This window comes from Dermacentor silvarum, chromosome 6 (assembly GCF_013339745.2).
Source record: "Dermacentor silvarum isolate Dsil-2018 chromosome 6, BIME_Dsil_1.4, whole genome shotgun sequence".
Taxonomy (NCBI): domain Eukaryota; kingdom Metazoa; phylum Arthropoda; class Arachnida; order Ixodida; family Ixodidae; genus Dermacentor; species Dermacentor silvarum.
The window spans coordinates 40,390,940-40,413,626 of NC_051159.1; the positions used below are offsets into that span (position 1 = coordinate 40,390,940).

The 22,687-nt window shown below is 47.1% G+C and overlaps 1 protein-coding gene across 1 annotated transcript; it reads right to left on the minus strand.

The window, feature by feature from the left end:
• Positions 1–10,257: 10,257 nt before the first annotated feature.
• LOC119456623 (uncharacterized) lies at positions 10,258–11,346 on the minus strand. The gene has a single exon (XM_037718448.1). The coding sequence runs from the start codon at positions 11,344–11,346 to the stop codon at positions 10,258–10,260; it is 1,089 nt and encodes a 362-aa protein (XP_037574376.1).
• Positions 11,347–22,687: the final 11,341 nt, after the last annotated feature.

Genomic DNA, 22,687 nt, shown 5'->3' on the forward strand with positions numbered 1-22,687 from the left:
TACGTACACGCCTAGACAGCGTGCCGATATTATTTTCGCATTGTGCGTGGACAAGAAACAAAAGCTATAAGCGAAAACGAAATCCAAGTTATCTCTCGCGGCGGCGTCAGTCGTATGCGGTTGCAGACGGCCGAAATGAAGTCGACGTGCGCGAAAACGGGGTTTGCGTAACATAAAACGCCGAGAAGGTATGAATGAATGAGGGGTGCATGACTCGGTTGGGAGGACGTGACGTGAATTCAGAGGGCTCACGTACGCCACTCTGCGGGCGGCATGGTGAGCGAGTTTTGGTGCTCTCTTATACGGCGAAAGCGTCGTGCCGTTGACCGTCCCATCTATATGCTTTGTTTGTTTGTTTTTTTCACGTGTGTTTGGTGCTTAAGGGGAGACGTGGAGTAGCTATACTGAAGTGCTTGCAAAATCACCTGCGCCTTCCCGTGAGAGATCTATCCGTTGTGTCCACGCTTGCTTCCTTGTTTTACATTATCTCTGGATCAACGAGCCGTTTGATTACGCATAGCCAAGGTTAATTACAGGACAATCGACGAGCTGGAACTAGGAACGGACAGGCGAGAATGGTCACGTGAGCATGCAAACACGAGTTTTCTCCTTGAAACATGTAATATTGTATACAATGCTGCCGAAGTCGGAGTGATGACCACGGACCGTATTGTGAAACGTTCCTTTCGCTTTGCGTTCTTTTCGTCTCTTCGTTATTGGTTCGGACGCGTGCCACGCAGTGCTGCCATTATCGCCTGGATCGGCCGTTCGACGCGACCGATGATAAGAAAATAACGAATAAAAAAATGAAATTAATCGTTACAAAATGCAGCTCCAATTTAGCTTGTCATAAGCGAAGTTCGCCTTTATTGCTCTCGCCCAAACCTTTTCTTGTTCGTTTGTTTTTATTTATTTAATTTTTTAATTTTGGGGGGTTACGTGCTGGAACTGCGATCTGATTATCACCGTAGTGGGGGACTCCGGATTAATTTCGACCACCTCCGGATGTTTGACGAGCTCCCAATCCACGGTACACGAGCGGTTTTGCATTCCTCCCTCATCCGAATGCGGCGGGATTGATCCCGTGACTTCGAGCTCAGCAGCGCAAATCCCATACCCATTGAACTACCGCAGCGGGTCGTCCAGTCACTTGCTAGATTCCTTTGTCTCTCGACGCGGCGTTTTGAGCTCGCTGGCGCTCGAGTTTTTTAGGCCTCAAAATGAAAAATTGGCGCATTTTCTTGCATTCGTGAGTCCTTAATTTCGCATGGTCACACTTCCAGGCGGCCTTGACAGTAGAATTCGTTTGGATTTATAAATCACCGTTTGCAACACAAAAGTTACCACAAATTGCTTAAAGCCAGCTAGATAGCATTGCAATCAATAAGGACAACCGGTTTTTTTTTTTTTTTTTTAGTATTCTTTTTCCGGCAAAGTTGTGAAAATTTTAATCATTGTTACGGTGACATCTATGCGGGTCAGTCAGCCGCGTGGCCCTTTTACCGTTTAGGCTCATGTAAGGGCCGCACCCCCAACTTGGCAGCCCGAAAGTTGGAAAAACCTTTCCAGCGGAGAAGCAGTCGCGTTTGGTGCTCCGATGCCGCGCGCGCGCGTCGGAGAACTTTCGCACGCTCTGTATACATCGGCATGCCGCTACTAGTGGCATCTAGAGTTACTGTATATGCTACCAAAGGTAGCATATACAGTAACTCTAGTGGCATCTAGTATCTAGAGCCATCTAGTAGCGGCCCTTGTACGGGACCGAACCTTTTGGTGCGGTCCCGTAAAAAATGAGGTAAAATATAAGGTAAAATATACAATATATTTAATATATATATTATATATAACGTAAAATATAATAAAAAGTGAAATTTCACTTAAACGATAAAGTTTCTATAAATACATTTTTGACGCTAAATACATATACGGGTTGTTTGATGTTCATATTTGCAAAAATCTAATTATGGCCCTCAGTTAAATTTTGTTTAATATTATGCTCCGGTTAATAAGCTTAATTTTTGTATGAGGAGGCTTTCCGCTTCTTTCTTCCTTTCTTTCTTTCCGTTCTTTCATCCAGGAAGAAAAAGCACTAGATTTACGTTAGGTGGCCCGGTCAAATGCTTAGAGTCGTTAACAAGGCGTGTTGCTAGGCGTGCTAATTTATAATAGGAGTACTACAGAAACGATAAGGACACAAAAAGAACAACGAAAGACAAAGACAGAGAACAGCACTGCGCTCCCGTAACAACTGAGCTATTTCAGGAAAACGCAAGAAAGCATAGCGCGTAAAAAAAAAAAAAATGCCATGAAGCCAGTTGATTGCGCACGACAGGCAAGCGAGGTGACGATGAAGGGCAGGCGTGCGACCGCATGGCAAACGTGCGCACGGATCAGATCTGACGACTCTTCTAAATGAACCAATCGACAGCTCATACCCTGGTGCCGTCACGGCGTTAAAAAAAAAAAAATCAGCTTCATTTCCATCCCTTGAAAGTGTACGTTCAACGAAGCTATTGCCGACGTTACACGAGCACCACCACCACCTCAAGCCACGTACGTCACGTGCACGAGCGCTGAAGTGCAGCGCACATCTTCATTCTCCTATAGGCCCTCCGCCAAGCGCAAGCGCGTCATTGAACTAAGTGCATTTCTCAAAGTAAATGGCGTCACGAAATTCGTTTAGTACGACTTACATAGAAGCTGCAGACATGACAGGTTCGTATATACGAGAAAACATATTTCTGTTACGCGGAAACTCAAAGACAAAGTCCCTTTCCAGCTGCCGTTTGAGGTCTGTCTGAGTTGCCGCGACCGCTAGGTGGCGGTGCTGTTTTTGGGTGAGCACAGAAGGAGCCAACGAAAAATCCCGACCAACCAGATGCTAACAGCTTCGCTGGAAAAAAAGAAATGCCGATGAAGCCAGGAGAGGAGCCCGCGATTGTTTATTTATTTTTTTTTTTATTATTATTGAGAGATGATGTATATAGGAGGGCCCCTAAGCGTTAAAATCGCCTGCCCCATCCTAGCTACCCTTACAGAGCAACATAAGGACAAAACAGTAGAAAGATAGACTTGGACAGCACGTACCACCGTAGACAGTTAAAACGCGAACAAGTTAGGGCTAACTAGAACACGTTATTTCTAGGGGTGTGCGAGTATGCGATATTTCGGATAGTCCCTGCGCTTCGATTCATATTCGATTCGAGAATTCACTATTCCAAAATGTCAACTATTCATTCCGTTCGTTCGAATAATATAGGGGACAAGAAAAGTTTCCTTACAGTCTACAAGGAGGAATATACTGACACTCCTCCGTGTGATACTGCTGCAGGAGAATCTCTGTTACGGTACGGATGCACCAGTTTCTGAGAGAACACACGTTGGAGAATATCGCTTCCGCACGATAGTTTCCAGTCGTTAAATAAGCGTGTCTCGTTTACAAATTTGATGTCTGGATTTAGGCATCGCAATTTATCTCTTCGACATCTCCTTTTGCATCGGCGCCTTTGTATATCGGCGGCGAAAGTCCGACACCCATCAACCAGATATCACGTAAACGGGCCAGAGAGGCAAGGAACGCTATTCACTTTATTACGTACACTTGAGGCTATAGCGAAGTACTTGCTCATCAGATAGAGTGAAGCGTTTGGAAAGACGGCATTACACTACGGTTGTATATTTCTTAAAATGTGTGCGAGAACTCTGGTATAACGAAGGAGTACACTGTATACTGTGAAATTTTTCAGTACACCTTGGCTATAGTGAAGGAGTTGCACAGGATACAGTGCAGGGTTTCATTTCGACGAAATGATCCCACAGGGGCAAACCAGAAGTGTACGTGAGAGAACTCCCTCGTATATATAGAGCTCCGATGTCTTTGATATATGAGTTGCTTGGATTTGCATACACGTATGTGCGAAGATTCATTCATTCATTCATTCATTCATTCATTCATTCATTCATTCATTCATTCATTCATTCATTCATTCATTCTTTCTTTCTTTCTTTCTTTCTTTCTTTCTTTCTTTCTTTCTTTCTTTCTTTGCCCCTGTAGCTTTTACGGTCATGGATAGCGCTTTCTGTGCGGGATGACATCGCGTGCAAGTAGCCTACAAGGCGACAGCAGAAACATGCTCTGCAGAGCCCCACGCGGTGGCAACCCTGGCTGCGACCGCGTTCATCGGCACGCGACACGCACCTCTCCACGCTAAGCACGCCGTGGGCGCGCGACCTGCACCGCACAACAGCTATGTGGCCAGCCATCCGTTGCCCACTCGTCCATACCCACACAGCAGAGTCGACCGCAGTCGCGACACAGTAAACAACGCCTTCTCGCTTGGGAGACCACAAATGCACCGCTGCGGAGGGGGGCACCTCTGGCTCGCGGTGCTCTTATGCGCGAATTTTGCTTTTCAAGCGGCGGAATCTTTGCACTGATCATAACTGCCGTGTACCGAGCGGTAGCACGCGACGACAGACGTCCAACACCGGTGCCTCGCGGGTCTGGGGAAGCAGCAGAAACGGCGCCATGCGTGCATAGTCGCGGTCATTGATACACACGGTGCGGCGTCTGCCCCCCCCCCCCCCCCCCCCTCTTTTTTTTTTTTTTTTTTTTTCGCAAGGGGAGGGCCAGGCAGACGCGGCTGCTGGCAAATTTTGCAGCTGCCCCCTCGCGCACGGTTTACGGTATTACTGTCATCAGCCGACGGGTCGCTGAAAAGAGAGCAGTACAATGCCCCTCTCGTTCGCGTACATACTCTATAAAGGTCGAGGAAGAGAGAAAAGAGAGCGGTCGGCTGTATACAGCGGCCTTCCTTGGTTTCGTCGAGGCCTGTAATAAGCACGCACAGTTTCTGCTTTGTAATGAGGCACCCTTCGGGTGCTGAAGCCGTGGGTCCTCTACTCAGTAAAAGAAAGAAAGAAAAACGGAGGGGGCGGGGGTTGTATTTTGACAAGTCGTATGTACGGTTCAGGAGCGGACGCATATTATTAACCGACAAACAGTTTCCGATGCCGCCATTCAGAAACAAAATTTAATTTCGGTCAATGTGCGCTGTTATGTATCGCACTCGCTCTGCGATGCATCTACGAAGGTGATGACGTTCGTTTTATAAAATTTAGATTTTCGCCGAGCGATTGCGTATATGATTTCACACGTCTTTAAATTGTTTGGTTGATTGGTTGACCGGCTGATTGGTTTTAATGTACAATAGCAACACAGAGGCGAAAGAGGAACACCGCAGTGATGGTGGTGATAACGATGATGATGATCCTCAAACATGGCAAAAGAGCCGCGTGGAGATATCTTACAAGGGATCTCCACACGGCTCTGACCTTTGTATGCGCTGTGCATTCGCCGCTCAGTTTCCGTTGAAGCGATAGACCGCACGAACCTTCGCTCGCTGCGGCGGCTGCGCTTGCTGCCAGCGTTTTTACAGTCGTTGTCTGCAGTCATTGAGTGTGATCTATTCATGCTTGCTTGTGCGCGCTGACACCACGCTTGTTAATTCAGTTAGTAAGCGAATGTGTCCAAGTTTATGCAGCCGATAAACCTACTATTTGCTATCGCAACTGATGCTTCGCCTTTCGGGCGAAACTGCGACGTTTGTTTCTCGTCGTTCACCGCCGGCACTAAGGCGCCGGCTGAGAGCGCCGACCTGAACGTCCCTGCGTTGCGGCGTCGGTTGGCGCTACAAGACTAATAGGGCGTCTATAAACAAATTCCGTAGACAGTATATGCAAAAATTTTATAAACTAGTCTACAGACAGTCTAAGAACGTATAGACTTGCACTTTCTTTAGAATATTGTCTATAGACCAATCCTACAGACTGGTTGTCACGGCTGTCGATTGACGGGGTATACAAGCCGGTTGGTCGTTCCGTACTCAAGCGAACACAGTAAAAGAGTCAGAATCAGGAGTAAACAAAGAAAGAAAAAAAAAACAAGATATTTCTCGACTGACAACGTACGACACGCAAATTAGTAAAATAAAATAATAATAATGACACTTGAACTTAATATTGCTCGATGACGACAAAGAAATATGACAAGCAATTAAGAGTGGATATAAAAATGAAACAGGGTGCGGATCAAATATACAAGAATACACTTAACAATAGTTCACTAAAACAAGAGAGAGAGAGAGAGAAGTCATAAGGGAAAGGCAGGGAGGTTAACCAGGCTGAGCCCAGTAGGCTACCCTGCACTGGGGAAGGGGGAGAAGGGATTGAAAGAGGAGAAGGAAGAGAGAAGTTCACAGTTCACACCTCACACATTTACAGTCAAGCGTTCATGGTTCATCACAGGCGGTCATGTAGGCTTGTGCACTTCAAGAAGCGCAGCAGCGCCTTTGTAGCCCTGTACATAGAAGACGCACGAGGCCACGGGCCCAAGATCTTCTCCTCCGTAAAAGGCCTGTCGTCTAAGTGCCCCAAAGCAGTCCGAAGGGCAATCCTCTCTTCTTCGTATCTAGGGCAGTCACATAAGAGATGTCTGGTGGTTTCCTCAACACCACATGTGCTGCAGTTCGCACTGTCCGCCATTCCAATTAGGAATGAATAGGAGTTCGTAAAAGAAACTCCTAATCGCAGGCGGCACAGTAAGGTTTCTTCACGTCGTTTAAAACCGGGTAAAAGTCGTAATTGCATCTGTGGGTCCATGGCATATAGGCGCCGGTTGGTAAACTCTGGTGTATGCCATTTTCTTAGAGTTATAGTATGGGCAAGACTGCTGAGGTGCCGCGCTGCGTCCGTTCTTGACAATGGTATGGGGATTCTTTCATATTCGTCATGTGCTTCACGGGCAGCTTTGTCGGCACATTCATTGCCAGTGATGTTGCAGTGCCCAGGTAGCCACTGAAATACAATGTCGTGGCCTCTGACCACCGCTTGATGGTAGCGTACTCGTATCTCTGCTACCAATTGTTCATGTGGGCTGCGGCGCAGAGCTGATAAAAGTGACTGTAGGGCTGCCTTTGAGTCACAGAATATAGCCCAATTATTTGGTGATTGTTCGTGCACATAAAGCACTGCGCTACGGAGGGCGGCAAGTTCAGACCCTGTCGATGTTGTGACGTGGCTGATCTTGAACTTCTTGCAGAATGATGCCGACGGAATAACTACCGCACCAGTAGAGCTGGTCAGAGTCGAAGAGCCATCTGTATAAATGTGAATTCGATCAAAGTAGGAATCATGCAGCATATGTAGAGCAGCTTGATTCAGGGCACAAGTTGGCAAGTCGGACTTCTTTGTAACTCCTGGAATGGAGAGCCGCACTTGTGGCTGCCGGAGACACCACAAAGGACAAGGTGGTATTGCGGCAGGCGTGAAGTCCGATGGAAGAGAAGATCGATAGGAGGTTACAATGCCCGAAAAAGTTGCATCTGGCCTACTTTCCGAGAGAGAAGCAAGGCGTTGAGACTGTAGTCGGGAAAGGTGCCGAAGATGATTTCGAAGGGTGTCTGTGGCGACATACGTTCTGATGGGATGTTCCCTGGCGATGGCAATTGTTGCAGCTGTTGAGGCGCATCGCGGTAGGCCAAGACACGTTCTAAGTGCTTGAGCTTGCATGCTCTCAAGCACTCTGAGGTTAGTTCTCCGGGCGCTTGACAACACCGGGGTGCTGTAGCGCAAGAAACCCATAAAAAGCGCTTTGTATAGTTGCAGCATAGAACGCACCGACGGTCCCCATGCTTTTCCGGCGATGGCTTTGAAGAGGTGACTGATCGAGAGGAGTCTTTTCCTTAGGTAGGATACATGGGGGCTCCAGGAGAGGTCGCGGTCAACAGTGATCCCTAAAAACCGATGGTTCTTTTTGTACAAAATAGGCTGGCCATTAATAGACACAGGATATTCGGCCATCGATTTTCGCGTGAAGGCGACTAACGCGCATTTTTCTGTTGAAACGCCGAGACCTTGTCTCTGAAGATAAGCAGACGTCATCGTTGCAGCCTTTTGTAACCTTGCGCGAACTTGCGGGCGAGTTACTCCAGAAGCCCAGATGCAGATGTCATCTGCGTAAATTGATAGACTGACAGGCTGTGGCAAGGATTCCGCCAGCCCAATCAGAGCCAGGTTGAACAAAACTGGGCTCAAAACGCCACCTTGTGGAACCCCACGGTTGGTATAGTGGTCGGTAGTTTGACCATCTTCAGTGACTACAAAGAAGCTCCTTTGGGTCAGGTAGCTACGAATCCACCGAAAAGTGCGGCCTCCGATTTCAGCATGCCACGAGCGCGTCAAGAATTGCTTCATGGGAGACATTATCATAAGCACCCCTCACGTCTAAAAATAGCGCTACCGAGATGCGTTTCGATGATTTTTGTTGTTGAATCGACGACACGAGATCAATGACGTTGTCAACCGACGAACGACCACGTCGAAAACCTGTCATCGCGTCTGGATAAACATTGTAATGTTCAAGAAACCACTCGAGGCGCGTGAGGATCATCCTTTCCATCAACTTGCCAACGCAGCTGGCGAGAGCAATAGGCCGATAGGATTTCAGTTCAAGGGGCGACTTGCCTTGCTTTAAGATTGGTACAAGACGGCTACGCTTCCACTCAGGGGGAACAACACCATCACTCCATGAGACATTGAGATGATGCAGCAGGATCTCTCGTGCTTCATGATCAAGGTGGCGGAGAGCAGCATATGTTACGTTGTCGGGTCCGGGCGAAGAGGAACGCCTGCAAATGGCTAAAGCAGCCTCCATTTCTTCCATGGAGAAAAGTTCGTCCATTGCCGAAACTTGCATGAGGGGAACTTCGTACAATTCCAGATCCTTTTGTAGCGTTCTGCCGCTTGCAATTTCCGCACAAAAGTCTTCTCCAACATCCACTTCTCGACAGCCTTGGTGGAGCGCCAGTGCCTTAAAGGGGTGGCGTTGCTGAGGAGAAGAGCGAAGGCCCTGGAGAGTTCGCCATACGCGAGAGAGTGCTTTGCGGGGGTCCAACGAGTTACAGAATGAATGCCATCGTTCGTTGTCTAATTTGTCCATGCGACGACGTATTTTCTTCTGCGTGCGCCTGGCCTCCCTAAGGTCTAGAATCGACTTTGTGCGTCTGTATCTCTTCTCGGCACGCCGACGTACTGCACGAAGCCTTTCTAATTCAATGTCGAAGTCAGAGCGAGCAGGTGACCATGAGAAACAGCGCGTTGCAGCATGCATCGCGTCCGCAATCACAAGCTCTATGCTACGTGCAAGGCCTCTCTGGCATTCGGCGTTCACCGAGGCTTGAAATGCGGGCCAATCAATTGTTCGAGAGACCATAGGGGAAAACATATTGCTTAGACCTTTGATGGCAACGTAAGTAGGAATATGATCACTTCCGCGCGTTTCCAAGTCAGTAAACCAGTGGACGCTCGAAGTAAGGCATCGCGACACCAAAGTAAGGTCTAGGCAGCTGCTATACGACGACCCTTTCAAGAATGTTGGACTGCCGTCGTTCAAAAGGCAGAGGTCATGGTCCGAAGCAAAAGATACAAGAGTCTGACCTCTTGAATTGGTTCTTGTACTTCCCCATAGTGGGTGATGGGCATTAAAATCTCCTGTGATGATCCAAGGACTGGAGGTCGACGTCAAAACATTTCCGAGCCTTGTGTAGTCTAAACGGCTTGATGGGGAAATGTAGCCTGCGACGAGTGTGAAGGAGAGACTCTTCTTCTTTATGCTAAGGCACACATACTGGTTGTCGTCATGAGGAGGCACGGCCTGGGCCACGTAGGTGAGCTCTTTGCGAACATAAACGAGGACCTTGCTGATTTTGTCACACGTGGCGGAGGTAAAAGCTTCGTATCCTGATAATCTGAGGATATTTTTCACGTTTGGTTCACAGATGACTAGCACCGGAAACCGATTGACATATACAAATTGGCGAAAATCAGAAATACGTGATATCAGGCCTCTCGCATTCCACTGAAGAATTGAGGCATTCTTGACGTCTTCTTGAAAAGGTCGCCTCTGCAGAAGTGGGCGAGCCATGTTTCTAATGTAAGCTTTCAAGTACAGGAGCGAGAGCATCCAGTACTTGTAAAGCGCATCGAGCAGTCGAAGTTTGTGTATTTCCCAAAAGTGTGCGAATCGCAGCTATTAATGACTTCAGCAGAATAACCACCTGCACATCCTGTTCAGGCAACTTGTCGGAAGCAAGAGGTACGTTCGATGAAGGAGACGTACGTCGCTCAAGCTCAGCAGGTGGGCGTGCATTTGGCAGTGCAGGCCAGGCAACGTCATAAGCACTTTTCTGGGCTTCTTTGTCAATCAATACGTTGCGTCTGGTCTCGCGCAATGGACTGCTGTTTCTCAATTCGAGATGATGACGCTGCTGGACTAGATTGGCGCTGTGGGGGGTTTTTCGCGTTCTTTGGGGAACGTCTGCGGTGGCGGCGGGAGCGTCGTTTTTTCACAGAAACGGCTGCTTCCCGGTGCGTAGAGCCTTCCCTTACCATCTCCTTAAGAATACTCCACTCCTTCTTGATTCGGGGGCAAGCTCTCGATGTGGCTTCATGAGATCCCTTGCAGTTTCGGCACTTAAATTCAGTTGCTTGGCAGGATTCCGTGGTGTGGAACCCAGCGCAGCGTGCACATACTGCAGCGTGATTACAAACACCTCTGACGTGACCCAACCGAAGGCACTTGTGGCACTGCAGAGGTTTCGGAATGAACGGCTTCACGGGGTGGCGAAAATGGCCAACCTTGACATTAGATGGGATGGTGTCGCCCTTGAAGACTATCTTCACACACCGTGAATTGCCAATCCGAGATACCTGGATGATGGTACTATCAGGAGTGGCTGTCTTGACTAGGATAGGCAAGTCTTCATTCGGTATTGCTACATCTACGTCATAGATGACGCCTGTTGCTGTATCCTTGTCGACAGGAATGTGGGAGCGCACTTTGATCCCGTTCAGATCGGTTACTGTACGCAAGATGTCAAACGCGGTTGCATGCACGACATCTACGGCGAGAATGTTCTTGCGAGTGTTAATTCTTATGTCGGTGATTTCATTGGGAACTAATCTTTCAAGGAAGGCGGAGACAGCTTGCCTATTCAGATGCCGCAGATTGTCCGAGGAAACCACCGGCATGAAGAGTATGGCGGGGGCTCGAGGACGGCTCATGTTCTGCACTGTAGATGTACTTGAAGGCGAAGGTGTCCTGAGGCTCCTCCGCTTCGCCTTGCGGCTTCGTACGGATTCGAAGCCGTCTTCGGAGTCTTCTCCGCTGGCCGAGTAGAGTTCCGTGCTGTCACTGGCAGCATCGTCCATTTCACTGTTACGCTTCCGCGACGGCACCGCGGAACGCGAGGTCAGGTCGGGAGAGAACCGGGCAGTGTCGACGTTCATCACTGCCGGCGGGGGACCGAAGTCCCGTAGCTAAACAGCGAAAAAACTGAAAATCAGCAGGAGACGGGAAAGCACCAGTCAACTAGAGACACACTTCGTCGTCTTCTCCACTAAAACAAAGTCAAAAGAAAACAAACGATGTCATACGCGTGGCCGGGCAGCAGCAGCAAGTTCATAAACCGTGAAGTCGGCGCGCAAAGCTTTCCCGAAAAATGCTGGCCAGCCGATCTTGTTGAGGTGGATGCGATTGGTGGGCTGGATGTCCCGATAGTCTAGATCTGACGACTTCCCTCAAGCAGGTTGAGCTAACTTGAGGCGTACTACCGTGAGCTTTGTTGCAGACGTTGGTTTGTCGTCTCGTACGTCAACTATTACTCGGAGTTCCGACGCGACTAGGCGGCCCAGGCGATACTGGACGGCACTAGCCCCCCGACGGCTTCTCAGCAGCTCACAGGTTAAGCTTCTAGACTGATTAGCAGGGCCTAAAACCTGCGCTTAGATAGCCTCTCCTTTTCCTTGTTCCCTATGTCGGGGAACTGCAGGTACGCCAAGTTCACCTAATTATTTTATGACTCCTCCCAAAAGTCTTGGCCACGTCCCTTTTAATCAGGGGCGAGAGAACGGTTGATTCCCCCTCGCTGTCCGAGGTCGCGCCCCCCGCACTGCACCACACAGACACACACGCACACTTGGGTCCGTTGACCAGCACAGAAGCAACAGCGGCCGCCGGACATACGGCGCCCGATTATCGGCGTGTCGCTATCTCGAAACGAAATGCTGCACCGTCAGACCACGACGTTTTTGGCGCCCGTTAATCGGCGTGTCGATGACTCGAAACTATACCGCTCCGTGACACTGGTCTACAACAGTTTAAGAACTTAAGGCCTTGCACTTTTTATGAGTTATCGTGTATTGAATGCCCCTACACAACTTTCTATAGAGTCTCTGTAGACTCCTTACACGTTTTATCTATATTGTTTATTGTAGGTGTATAGACAAATCCCACAAAATTGTCTATAGACTGCCTTAATATATTTTTGTAAGGAATATGTTATAGGTGTTTTCTACCACTCTCCAGATATGAATGATGCATTTTCAAGCCAGCTTCGAAGGGTTGTAACTGAAGTGCGCATGTCTTTTTTTTTTTTTCGTGTTTTACTCTAATCAATTACGGTGATTTTAACTTTTCCCGTTATTCACTGGACAACGGAAATCTGTCGCAACTGCTCACATTGTCACTATCGTCGGTGGCATGAACTCTCGTACTATCATCCCGTTGGGTAAAGAGGCTACTACAGGCATCATATATGACATTGATGTGGTCATTTCAAGCGAGGATCTGCCAATTTCGATGAACGACGATGGGACCCAAATACTCCAGCTGTCTCAGAAATTCCCCATGCGTAAGAATCGTCTTTAAAGTTGACTGCCTTTCGTTGCAGCTCAAAGTGGGCCATTTCCGACATGCTGTCCGGCCCTTTCTTCCCAAGTCACTTCAGTGCCGACAATGCCAGAAATTCGATGCGCCATCTGTGGAAAGTCTACGATATGTATGTTCTCGTTGCGCAGCACAACGATCTGCAGACAACTGCCAGCTAAAACTTATAAGTGCCCAAACTGTCATAGTCCCCACGACGCCGCATAAAAGGAATGTCCAAAAGTTAAGCGGGAACTCTTCGTCTCGAAGAAAACGATGAGGGACTGTTTGACTCATCGAGAAGCAGTTGCTGACGTTAGGCGAGGTTGTTCTCGTCGCATACGCTCATACAGGAATTCTGCTGGGCGCACGCTGAAGATACGTTCCGCAGGGACTCCGTTCCACCACCGCTGCAGAGTTTATCCAACCCGTGCATTGATAATGCAGCAGCTGAAAAGAATGTCATTAATGAAGCATGGTCATCTTTGCCAAGGATAAGCTCTGCGGATGAACTGCAACAAGAATTGGGTCACGGAAATGCTCCACATCTCACCCAGATGAGCTTACAGAGCATGACCGCCGAATTGTGACGATGCTCAAGTCATTGATAAATGCGATTCGCACGCTTGTGGGCAGTTCGAATACGCCAACAGCTCGAAGCGCAGTGCAAATGTTGTATGCCCTGAACAGCCCTGAACCCAGTGCTTCCAGTTCTTGCGTCCACTGCATTCACTCCGTGGTTAAATGTGTAGTGCGACGATATTCCAGTGGAATACCAAAGGACTTAAATCACGGATGTCATGTTTTCGTCAATACGTTTTTACCAACCAATTTCCTATATATTGGTAATAACCCAATATTGGTAATGTGAACCCAACGTGTCAAAAGCGATAAGGCTTTCTGGGTAAGAAGCCTTTATCTCGTCGACGTGCGGGGAATCCAGCAAAGTAATTGTTTACATCAGCAAACAGAACTATAACCTACGTTCCCCATTCGGCGCAACCTTATGATGAAAACCAATACGTGTGTCTCCGCATTAGAAAGAAGAAAGTGGCCTTCACCCTTATCGGGGCCTGCATCTCCTCATATATACATAATCTTTTCGACGGCGACCGACTGCGAGATACCATGGCAGGGACTCCTGGATCATGCATTAAAATTGGTGATTTCAAGGCTCATAATTCTTTTTTTTTTGGGGGGGGGGGGGGGGGGGGGCGAAGCTCCAGGATTAATTCCAGGGAACGGAATCGCCTGGCTGTCGCAAGGCAAAATATTGACGAGAAAAAAAATTTCCGAAGTTTTTCACATTGTTTTGAGAAATATTTTGGCAGAACTCGGCAGATCTAGCTTGAGCAACAATGGTGGTTGTGAACGAGATACCACGCCCTAGATTCGGCTGCTGTGTGGGGCACGTTTAACTTCATGTGCTGAGTCTTGCCCTGTTAATCATACTTTCGCAAACGATGAGTCCTCCTGTTCAATAAATGTTCCCCTTTGTGTGTATAAGTTGTACCTACCTGGTACTATTATGTCGTCACTGTGGCTCGCATAATCATTCGTTGTAATAATTTTATTGCCGTGACAATAATACTGATATTCGAGATGACCTCGCGCCTTCGGCGCCGCCATCTCGCTGTCGCGGTATTGACATGCATGTGGGACCCGCGCGGTTAAGTCTCCGAGACGCGCAGTGCATTTGTCTGAAAAAGCGACGAAGCCAAGTGGACGCACCGTCACGCTTATAGTCACGCTGCGCTCAGTCGGCTCTGCCGGAGACAGGATATATCGTTCTGTTTCTCCTTTCCGCGCAAATAGACGCCACCCATGCTTCCTGTATCACCAATATTTAGAGGTGTGCGAATATTCGAAACTTTCGAATAACGAATCGAATTGTCACTATTCGTAAATGCGAATATTTTTCGAATGCCTTTCGAATATTTCAGAACGTCAACTGTGCCCAAATAAACATAACATTGGAGCAAAAGTACGGTGAATTATCATCCCGCGGATATACTATAGACACGAAACACGGGAACTTGTGTAATAGCTAGAGTGGGCTATGTCCTTTAGGTCATCATCATCATCATCATCATCATCATCATCATCATCATCATCATCATCATCAGCCTATATTTTATGTCCACTGCAGGACGAAGGCCTCTCCTTGCGATCTCCAATTACCCCTGTCTTGCGCTAGCGTATTCCAACTTGCGCCTGCAAATTTCCTAACTTCATCATCCTATCTGGTTTTCTGCCGACCTCGACTGCGCTTCCCTTCTCTTGGTATCCATTCTGTAACCCTAATGGCCCACCTGTTATCCATCCTACGCATTACATGGCCTGCCCAGCTCCATTTCTTCCGCTTAATGTCAACTAGAATATCGGCTACCCCCATTTGTTCTCTGATCCACACCGCTCTCTTCCTGTCTCTTAACGTTAGTCCTAAGATTTTTCGTTCCATCGCTCTTTGTGCGGTCCTTAACTTGTTCTCGAGCTTCTTTGTTAACCTCCAAGTTTCTGCCCCATATGTTAGCACCGGTAGAAGGCAATGATTGTACACTTTTCTTTTCAACGACAGTGGTAAGCTCCCAGTCAGGATTTGGTAATGACTGCCGTATGCACTCCAACTCAATTTTATTCTTCTGTAAATTTCTTCTCGTGATCAGGGTCCCCTGTGAGTAATTGACCTAGATAAACGTACTCCTTTACAGACTCTAGAGGCTGACTGGCGATCCTGACTTCTTGTTTCCTTGCCAGGCTATTGAACATTATCTTTGTCTTCTGCATATTCATCTTCAACCCAATTCTTACACTTTCTCGATTAAGGTCCTCAATCATTTTTTGTAATTCGTCTCCATTGTTGCTGAATAGGACAATGTCATCTGCAAACCGAAGGTTGCTGAGATATTCGCCGTTGATCCTCACTCCTAAGCCTTCCCAGTCTAAGAGCTTGAATACTTCTTCTAAGCATGCAGTGAATACCATTGGAGAGATTGTGGTGTCTCCTTGCCTGACCCCTTTCTTGATAGGTAACTTTCTACTTTTCTTGTGGAGAACCAAGGTAGCTGTGGAATCCTTGTAGATGTTTGCTAAGATATTCACGTATGCCTCCTGTACTCCTTGATTACGCAATCCCTCTATGACTGCTGGTATCTCTACTGAATCAGGTGTCTTTTCATAATCTATGAAAGCCATGTAGAGAGGTTGATTGTACTCCGCAGATTTCTCGATTACCTGATTTATGACATGGATATGATCCATCGTAGAATATCACTTCCTGAAGCCAGCCTGTTCTCTTGGTTGGCTGAAGTCAAGTGTTGCCCTGATTCTATTAGAAATTATCTTGGTGAATATCTTATACAGTACTGAAAGCAAGCTAATGGGTCTATAATTCTTCAGTTCTTTAACGTCTCCCTTCCAATGGATTAGTATAATGTTGGCGTTCTTCCAGCTCTCTGGTACACATGAAGTTGTGAGGCATTGCGTATAAAGGGCCGCAAGCTTTTCAAGCATGATATCTCCTCCATCTTTGATTAAATCTACTGTTATTCCATCTTCTCCAGCAGCTTTTCCCCTGGTCATGTCTTTCAAGGCCCTTCTAACTTCAGCGCTAGTTATAGAAGGAGCCTCTGTATCCTGTTCATCACTATTTTGAACGAAAGTAGCTTGGCTGTTTTGGGCACTGTACAGGTCAGTATAGAATTCTTCCGCTGCTTTTACTATGTCATCGAAATTGCTGATGATATTACGATGCTTATCTTTCAGTGCATACATCTTGCCTTGTCCTATGCCAAGCTTTCTTCTTGCTGATCTAATGCTGCGCCAATATTTTACGGCTTCCTCAATCTTTCCCACGTTATAATTTCGAATATCCCTTACTTTTTTTTGTTGATTAGTTTTGACAGTTCAGCGAATTCTATCTGATCTCTTGAGTTGGACATTTTCATCTTCTGTCGTTTCTTTATTAGGTCCTTTGTTTCTTGGGAGAGCTTACCTACTGGTTGCCTTGGTGCCCTGCCTCCCACTTCAATTGCTGCTTCTGAGATCAACCTAGTTACGGTTTCATTCATTATCTCTATGTTGTCTTTATCTTCCTTTTCTAAAGCTGCAAGCACCAGCCTGAATCGGTCTGCTTTTACCCTTACTGCCTCTAGGTTGGCCTGTTTCCTCTTGACTAATTTTACTCTCTCTCTCTTCAAATTGAGAGAAATCCTAGACCTCACTAACCTATGGTCACTGCACTTAACCTTACCTAACACTTCTACATCCTGCACTATGCTTGGATCGGCAGAGAGTATGAAATCTATTTCATTCCTTGTTCCTCCATTAGGGCTTTTCCAGGTCCACTTCCTGTTGCTGCGCTTCCTGAAGAAGGTATTCATTATTCGGAGCCTATTCCTTTCCGCGAATTCTACTAACATCTCTCCTCTTGCATTCCTAGAATCGATGCCGTAGTTGCCAATTGCTTGCTCACCAACCTGCTTTTCCCCCACTTTTGCATTGAAGTCGCCCATGACTATAGTATACTGAGTTTGCACCTTTCTCATTGCTAGTTCAACATCTTCATAAAACTGTTCTATTTCTTCATCATCGTGACTAGAGGTTGGGGCATAGGCTTGTACTACCTTCATTTTGTACCTCCTATTCAGCTTTATTACGACGACTGCTACCCTCTCATTAATGCTGTAGAATTCATCAATGTTGCCCGCTATGCTGTTATGCACTAGAAATCCTACCCCCGATTCTTTCTTATCTGGAGGACCTCTGTAGCAGAGGACGTGGCCGTTAGTCAGCACTGCGTAAGCCTCACCAGTTCTTCTAACCTCACTAAGGCCAATAATATCCCAGGAAATGCCTGATAATTCTTCAAATAGTCCTGCTAAGCTAGCCTCACTCGAGAGGGTGCGCGTGTTGAACGTTGCCAGGTTCAGTTTCCATTGGCGGCCTGTCTTGACCCAGAGACTCCGGCTGGTGACCTGGGCAGAGGACGTCGCGACTAGGCACGGCCTGGACGCCACAACCGGCAGCCTGAAGGCCGCCCACAACGCTGCTTTTTAATTTTCATTACTTCGGGCCTTCTCAATAAAAGTTTTCCACCACCACCACCAGAGATTCTTAGCACCCTCTGCCGCGTAGCAGGTCTGACCGCCGCCTTGGTCAGGTGCTCCGCAGCCACTGGGAACTGAGGGCCATGGGTTAATTGTCGGAGTCATGAGGGAGGTAGTGGCCGAATACTGCACCAGGGAGGCCAATTCCTGTTCTGGTGAGGGAGTGACTTTGATGAAGCTTAGTGGGCCTTCCTAGTTTGGTTGCACCTGAACTAGTATAGCCCCACTAGCTCTCGGCGATATATTTTTTTTCTTGCCGGTGTCAGGCACCACTCCATGCCTGAAAGGTAGCCATGCTTTAAAGGCTGTACAGCGATCATTCACACTCTCTGAAGAGCCCTGTGCATGCGAAGGAACTACTACTGCAGAACCCGGACATATCGAATCTGAAGGGGATCACAAAAAAATGGATATATAGGTAATTCGTTATATAACATAAAAATTTTATACAAAAATTTTCAGGGGGTTATACAAAATAATTATTTATAAGTGCGTTCGATATAACCGGGTTCGACTGCACTTAGTTGCTTCTAATGCTTCACCTGTGCTTTTCATTTACAACGCTTGATAACGTACTGCGTAATGACAGAAACTTGCTAACTCGATCAGAGAATACTGGAATGTGAGCGTCGTTTTACATTAATTGTGATAACAACTGTTCATTATTCGAAAGCTATTCCAAAATTATGCGACATTTGATTCGATTCGATTCTGGCGCTATTCGAATCGCATTCGATATTCGGTCTCAAAAACCACTATTCGCACACCCCTACCAATTTTCTGCTGCATTGGGTGCACATTAAAGAATCCCTGGTGGTCAAAATCAACTTGTAAATCACTGCGGGTGTGCTTCATAATCAGATCGTAGTTCTTATGCGTAAAACGCCAGAACTTACTATTCTATTTACTTAATTATTGATTTTGTTTTTCTAAGCGCGGCTGTTTACTCGCGTTGAGTGGTACCGAGATGGCACGCTTCCTTGGGAGGCTTACTGCTACGTCAATCCCACAAGCTGCGAGGTTCGAACGAAATGTCGTATTATGTTCGCACGTGTGAATATATATATATATATATATATATATATATATATATATATATATATATACTTCGAATGACAGCACGTTAATACGCTCGGGCATAAAATGAGGGGCTCGGCGATGAATAATAACCAACTCTGGAATCGCGTTCAACGGATCCCTGTATACATTGAATTCAGGCATGGTTGTGTGATTCTTGCATGTTACGTCACATCAACCGGCTTGTTCGTGCGGCGACCACGTTTATGGGCACTGCGACGGCCGTGACCACAATGTCAGTGGTAACGTGGCACTGAGAGCGTGACGCGATGTTCACAAAATGTCGCCCAGAATGCCGCCAACTTCGAGTAAGCCCAATGTTTTCATGCGAAGTTCTGTGCTATTCGATCGCAGCTGATCGAATCAACGCGTCATCACGAGGAAAAAACTGTACCACTGCGTCAACATTGACCCGTACGTACTAGGTGTTATTTCCGGGAGCGGACACAACTGCCGATGTCAGTACCTTCCATAAGACACCGGTGACGTCGTTAGCTATCTTCTGTTCCGAGCGAACAAATGAAAGCCCATACATACAAAGAGCTGGAATTTCGTAACTATTTTACTGGCAAATGGGTGAAGTACTTTCTGTGAAACGGCTGAAGCTTTTCTTGAATTCTAATCTTTATGAACGCATTCTATGTGCGTTCTATGAGCAACTGTTTCGTCAACGGAGCAGGACCGTGTGGGCACATATGGTTCGATCATTCTTCGCATTCTTCACAAACGCCTCTACCGCGGCCGTCCGCTTCGCATGTCGCTTTTCTTGCTGTTCGTGACACACAAAACTTTCGGGCTTGTTGCCGTAGCCTGCAGACGAAGGGTTTTGGAGCCTAGTCCGGGTGAGTTTCGTCGAAAGGTTTCGATGGTCTCCTTGCAAATATAAAAATGAAGCCCACCTAGCTTGTTTTCATGATTGACAATTCGCCTAGCAGATCAGCATGCATTATTATTATTATAAGCGTGAAAAACAGTTGACACCTGGTGTTCTATTATAACATGCATGCTAAGTGCGCGTACCAGAGGAGTCTGGTCGCAGTATGCCAGGATGAGGATCTCACATGTGGTGAGCATGTACGTCACGTCGGCGCACGGAAATCTCACCTGTGTCTTCGTAAGGACATTTGCAGCCTAGCTTTACTCCGAAGGAGCCTTTGCAGAAAGGTTTTGCGCCGATGACACACGGCACCACACTAATTAACTTCTTTAGGTGGTTCCTCGGATAAACGCCTCAAAAAAAAAAAAAAAAAGGAGTTGCTTGTTAAAGCAGCAAGAGAGAAAACATTTACAAAAAGCTGCGCATGTAGATTACATTTAATGATTCTAGAATCTAAAAACATTTTTTCCCATTTTTTGATGGCTTATAATGCGCATATTTGGAATTCAACATTGGCGGTGCTAGCGACGAGGTGTGAGCGTTTGAGAGTATAGATGGCTTGCACTGACGTCATTGTAGCCGCCATGTTGGTGCACCGACACGATAATAAGCTGGGTCCATAACGTCACGTGAAAGCTTTCAATAAGATGGATTGGACTGAAGTGCTCGTAGTCGCCATGTTGGTGCCCCGACACGGTGATAAGGTGGGTGCTTGACGTCACGTGAAAGCTATGAATAGCCAGAGTAAATCTTTACTGTTTGACAAATCGCTTACCGCTAAAGATTAATACATTTTTCAAGGTTAAAAAATACTTACGGGGCACCGTAGTTATGTAACAGGTTTTCTTCTATTGACGAGTTGTGCACGCTGTATACGAGAGTACACCTTTCCGCTCGAAAAGTAGATGTCCGATCTTCTTTCCCGCAAATGAACTTTGCCGGGAGAGAGATACTCCTTTGTCCGCCTTTCCGGTAGATGTCCCCTTACCTAAAGGACTTTAGAGTGTCCGTGTGTCAGGGGTACGGGTATTCCAGCATAATACACGGGACTCACTTGGGGATCGGCATTACCGTGCCTCAGTTGTTGCCGTGGTTGCCCAATCAACTGCTACGGTCACGTTCACAGTTCACTTGTGGCGACGCGCTCTCTGCAACATTTCTGCGCAGCCTCCGCCTCGTCATTGTCCACCCCGGCGAAGCACGGCTGCGTGCTGCACTGCGTGGTCGATAAGAAACACCGCCACAAAGCGTCACCGCCTACCGCCGGTGACAGAGAAGATATAAACGCAGGCTGCGTGGCTTGAAAAAGACACTTGCTAACCGGACGCGCGAAGCGCCGGTACGATCACCTGCTGCTGTTGTTGCTAAGGCAATAAACCGCCGCCCTTTTTCTATATTGGGATTCGTTCCTCAGCCGACGCAACATGCCGCACACTTATTCGAGTGCAGACACAGCAGCGACAAGCACAACGGAAATAGAAATGCCACTTTAAAGAGATAATGCGCCACATTCTGGTTTGCGCAGGACGTTCAGCGCCGCATTCGAATTACCCGCCATGGCGATACCAAGGTTGACGCCACGACCCTATCCGCTCCGCGCGTCCCCCGCAGCCGCCGCTTCTTATTAAAGCGAAACTTTCTATGTCTCACTGATTCGTCTGTGAGCGCCGAGAATGGAACTACAACGGCGCACGACATACGTATCGTACAACAAGTTTACATTCGCAGTTGTGCCGATATGAACAATGGGAACTGCAACGCCACGCTACCCATATATATATATATATATATATATATATATATATATATATATATATATATATATATATATGTGTGTGTGTGTGTGTGTGTGTGTGTGTGTGTGTGTGTGTGTGTGTGTGTGTGTGTGTGTGTGTGTGTGTGTGTGCTTTGCATTACGCGCGTCACGCAATGCATTCCCGGCCGTCACCATGGGTAGGCCGCGGGTGCAGCGCACGGCATAAGAGGCTGCCGTACGCGAACGTATGCGAGATCGTGCCCGTAAGGCCGATCCCGTGTATCGGTAACTGCAGAGCCTCTGACCGTCTACCGCAGCGAGTCGTCCGTGGAAGTGTACGAGTGTGTGCGTGTAATCAACGGTTACATGATCTAAAATAAAAGGCTATGCAACTTAACGAAATGTGTCTTCAACTTAAACGTTCAAAAAATACAATCCTAAACAAGCAATCAAATCTCATATGCATCGCATCGGGTCGCTCAGCGTTTCTTGGATTCGTTGCGTGGTCGTTGGCTTTGGACTTTGATTCAGTTTGCATGGAAGAAAGCTTCGATCGCGTTCAACCATCTTTTTTTAAGAAAGGGGCTTTGATTTTTCTTCTAAATTAAAGCTACATGCAGTGATGCATGGCCTATTAAGCGGCGATTTTCGTATTAAAGGTAAGGGTTTCTAGCCACTGTAGTGGGTCAAGAACTAAAGTAACTAGCGGCGAATAGCTCATCTTCAAATAGTGCTTCAGCTTCAACAAATTGAATAAACATTGCTTCCGGCAGCTCTGCGACTTATAAAAATATGAGTGAGTGAAGCTCCTTTCAATGGCTAAAAAATGCAGGTATACATTATTAACATATTGCCACTTCCTTTAACGCGAGAGCGTTAAGGGCCCCGTGCCACAAAAACGCCGATGTCGGTGTCGGCGGCGTTGTCCGTTGGAGAATAATCATCCTGAACCACGCAGGCCCTCCGCGTGGCGCATAGGCGTTACTGAACTAATTGAATTTCTCAAAGTAAGATGCGTCAGAAAACTCGTAAAGTACGACTTACACACAACCTACAGACATGATAGCGCCGGATTGTAATTTGAATATACGAGAAAACATATTCTG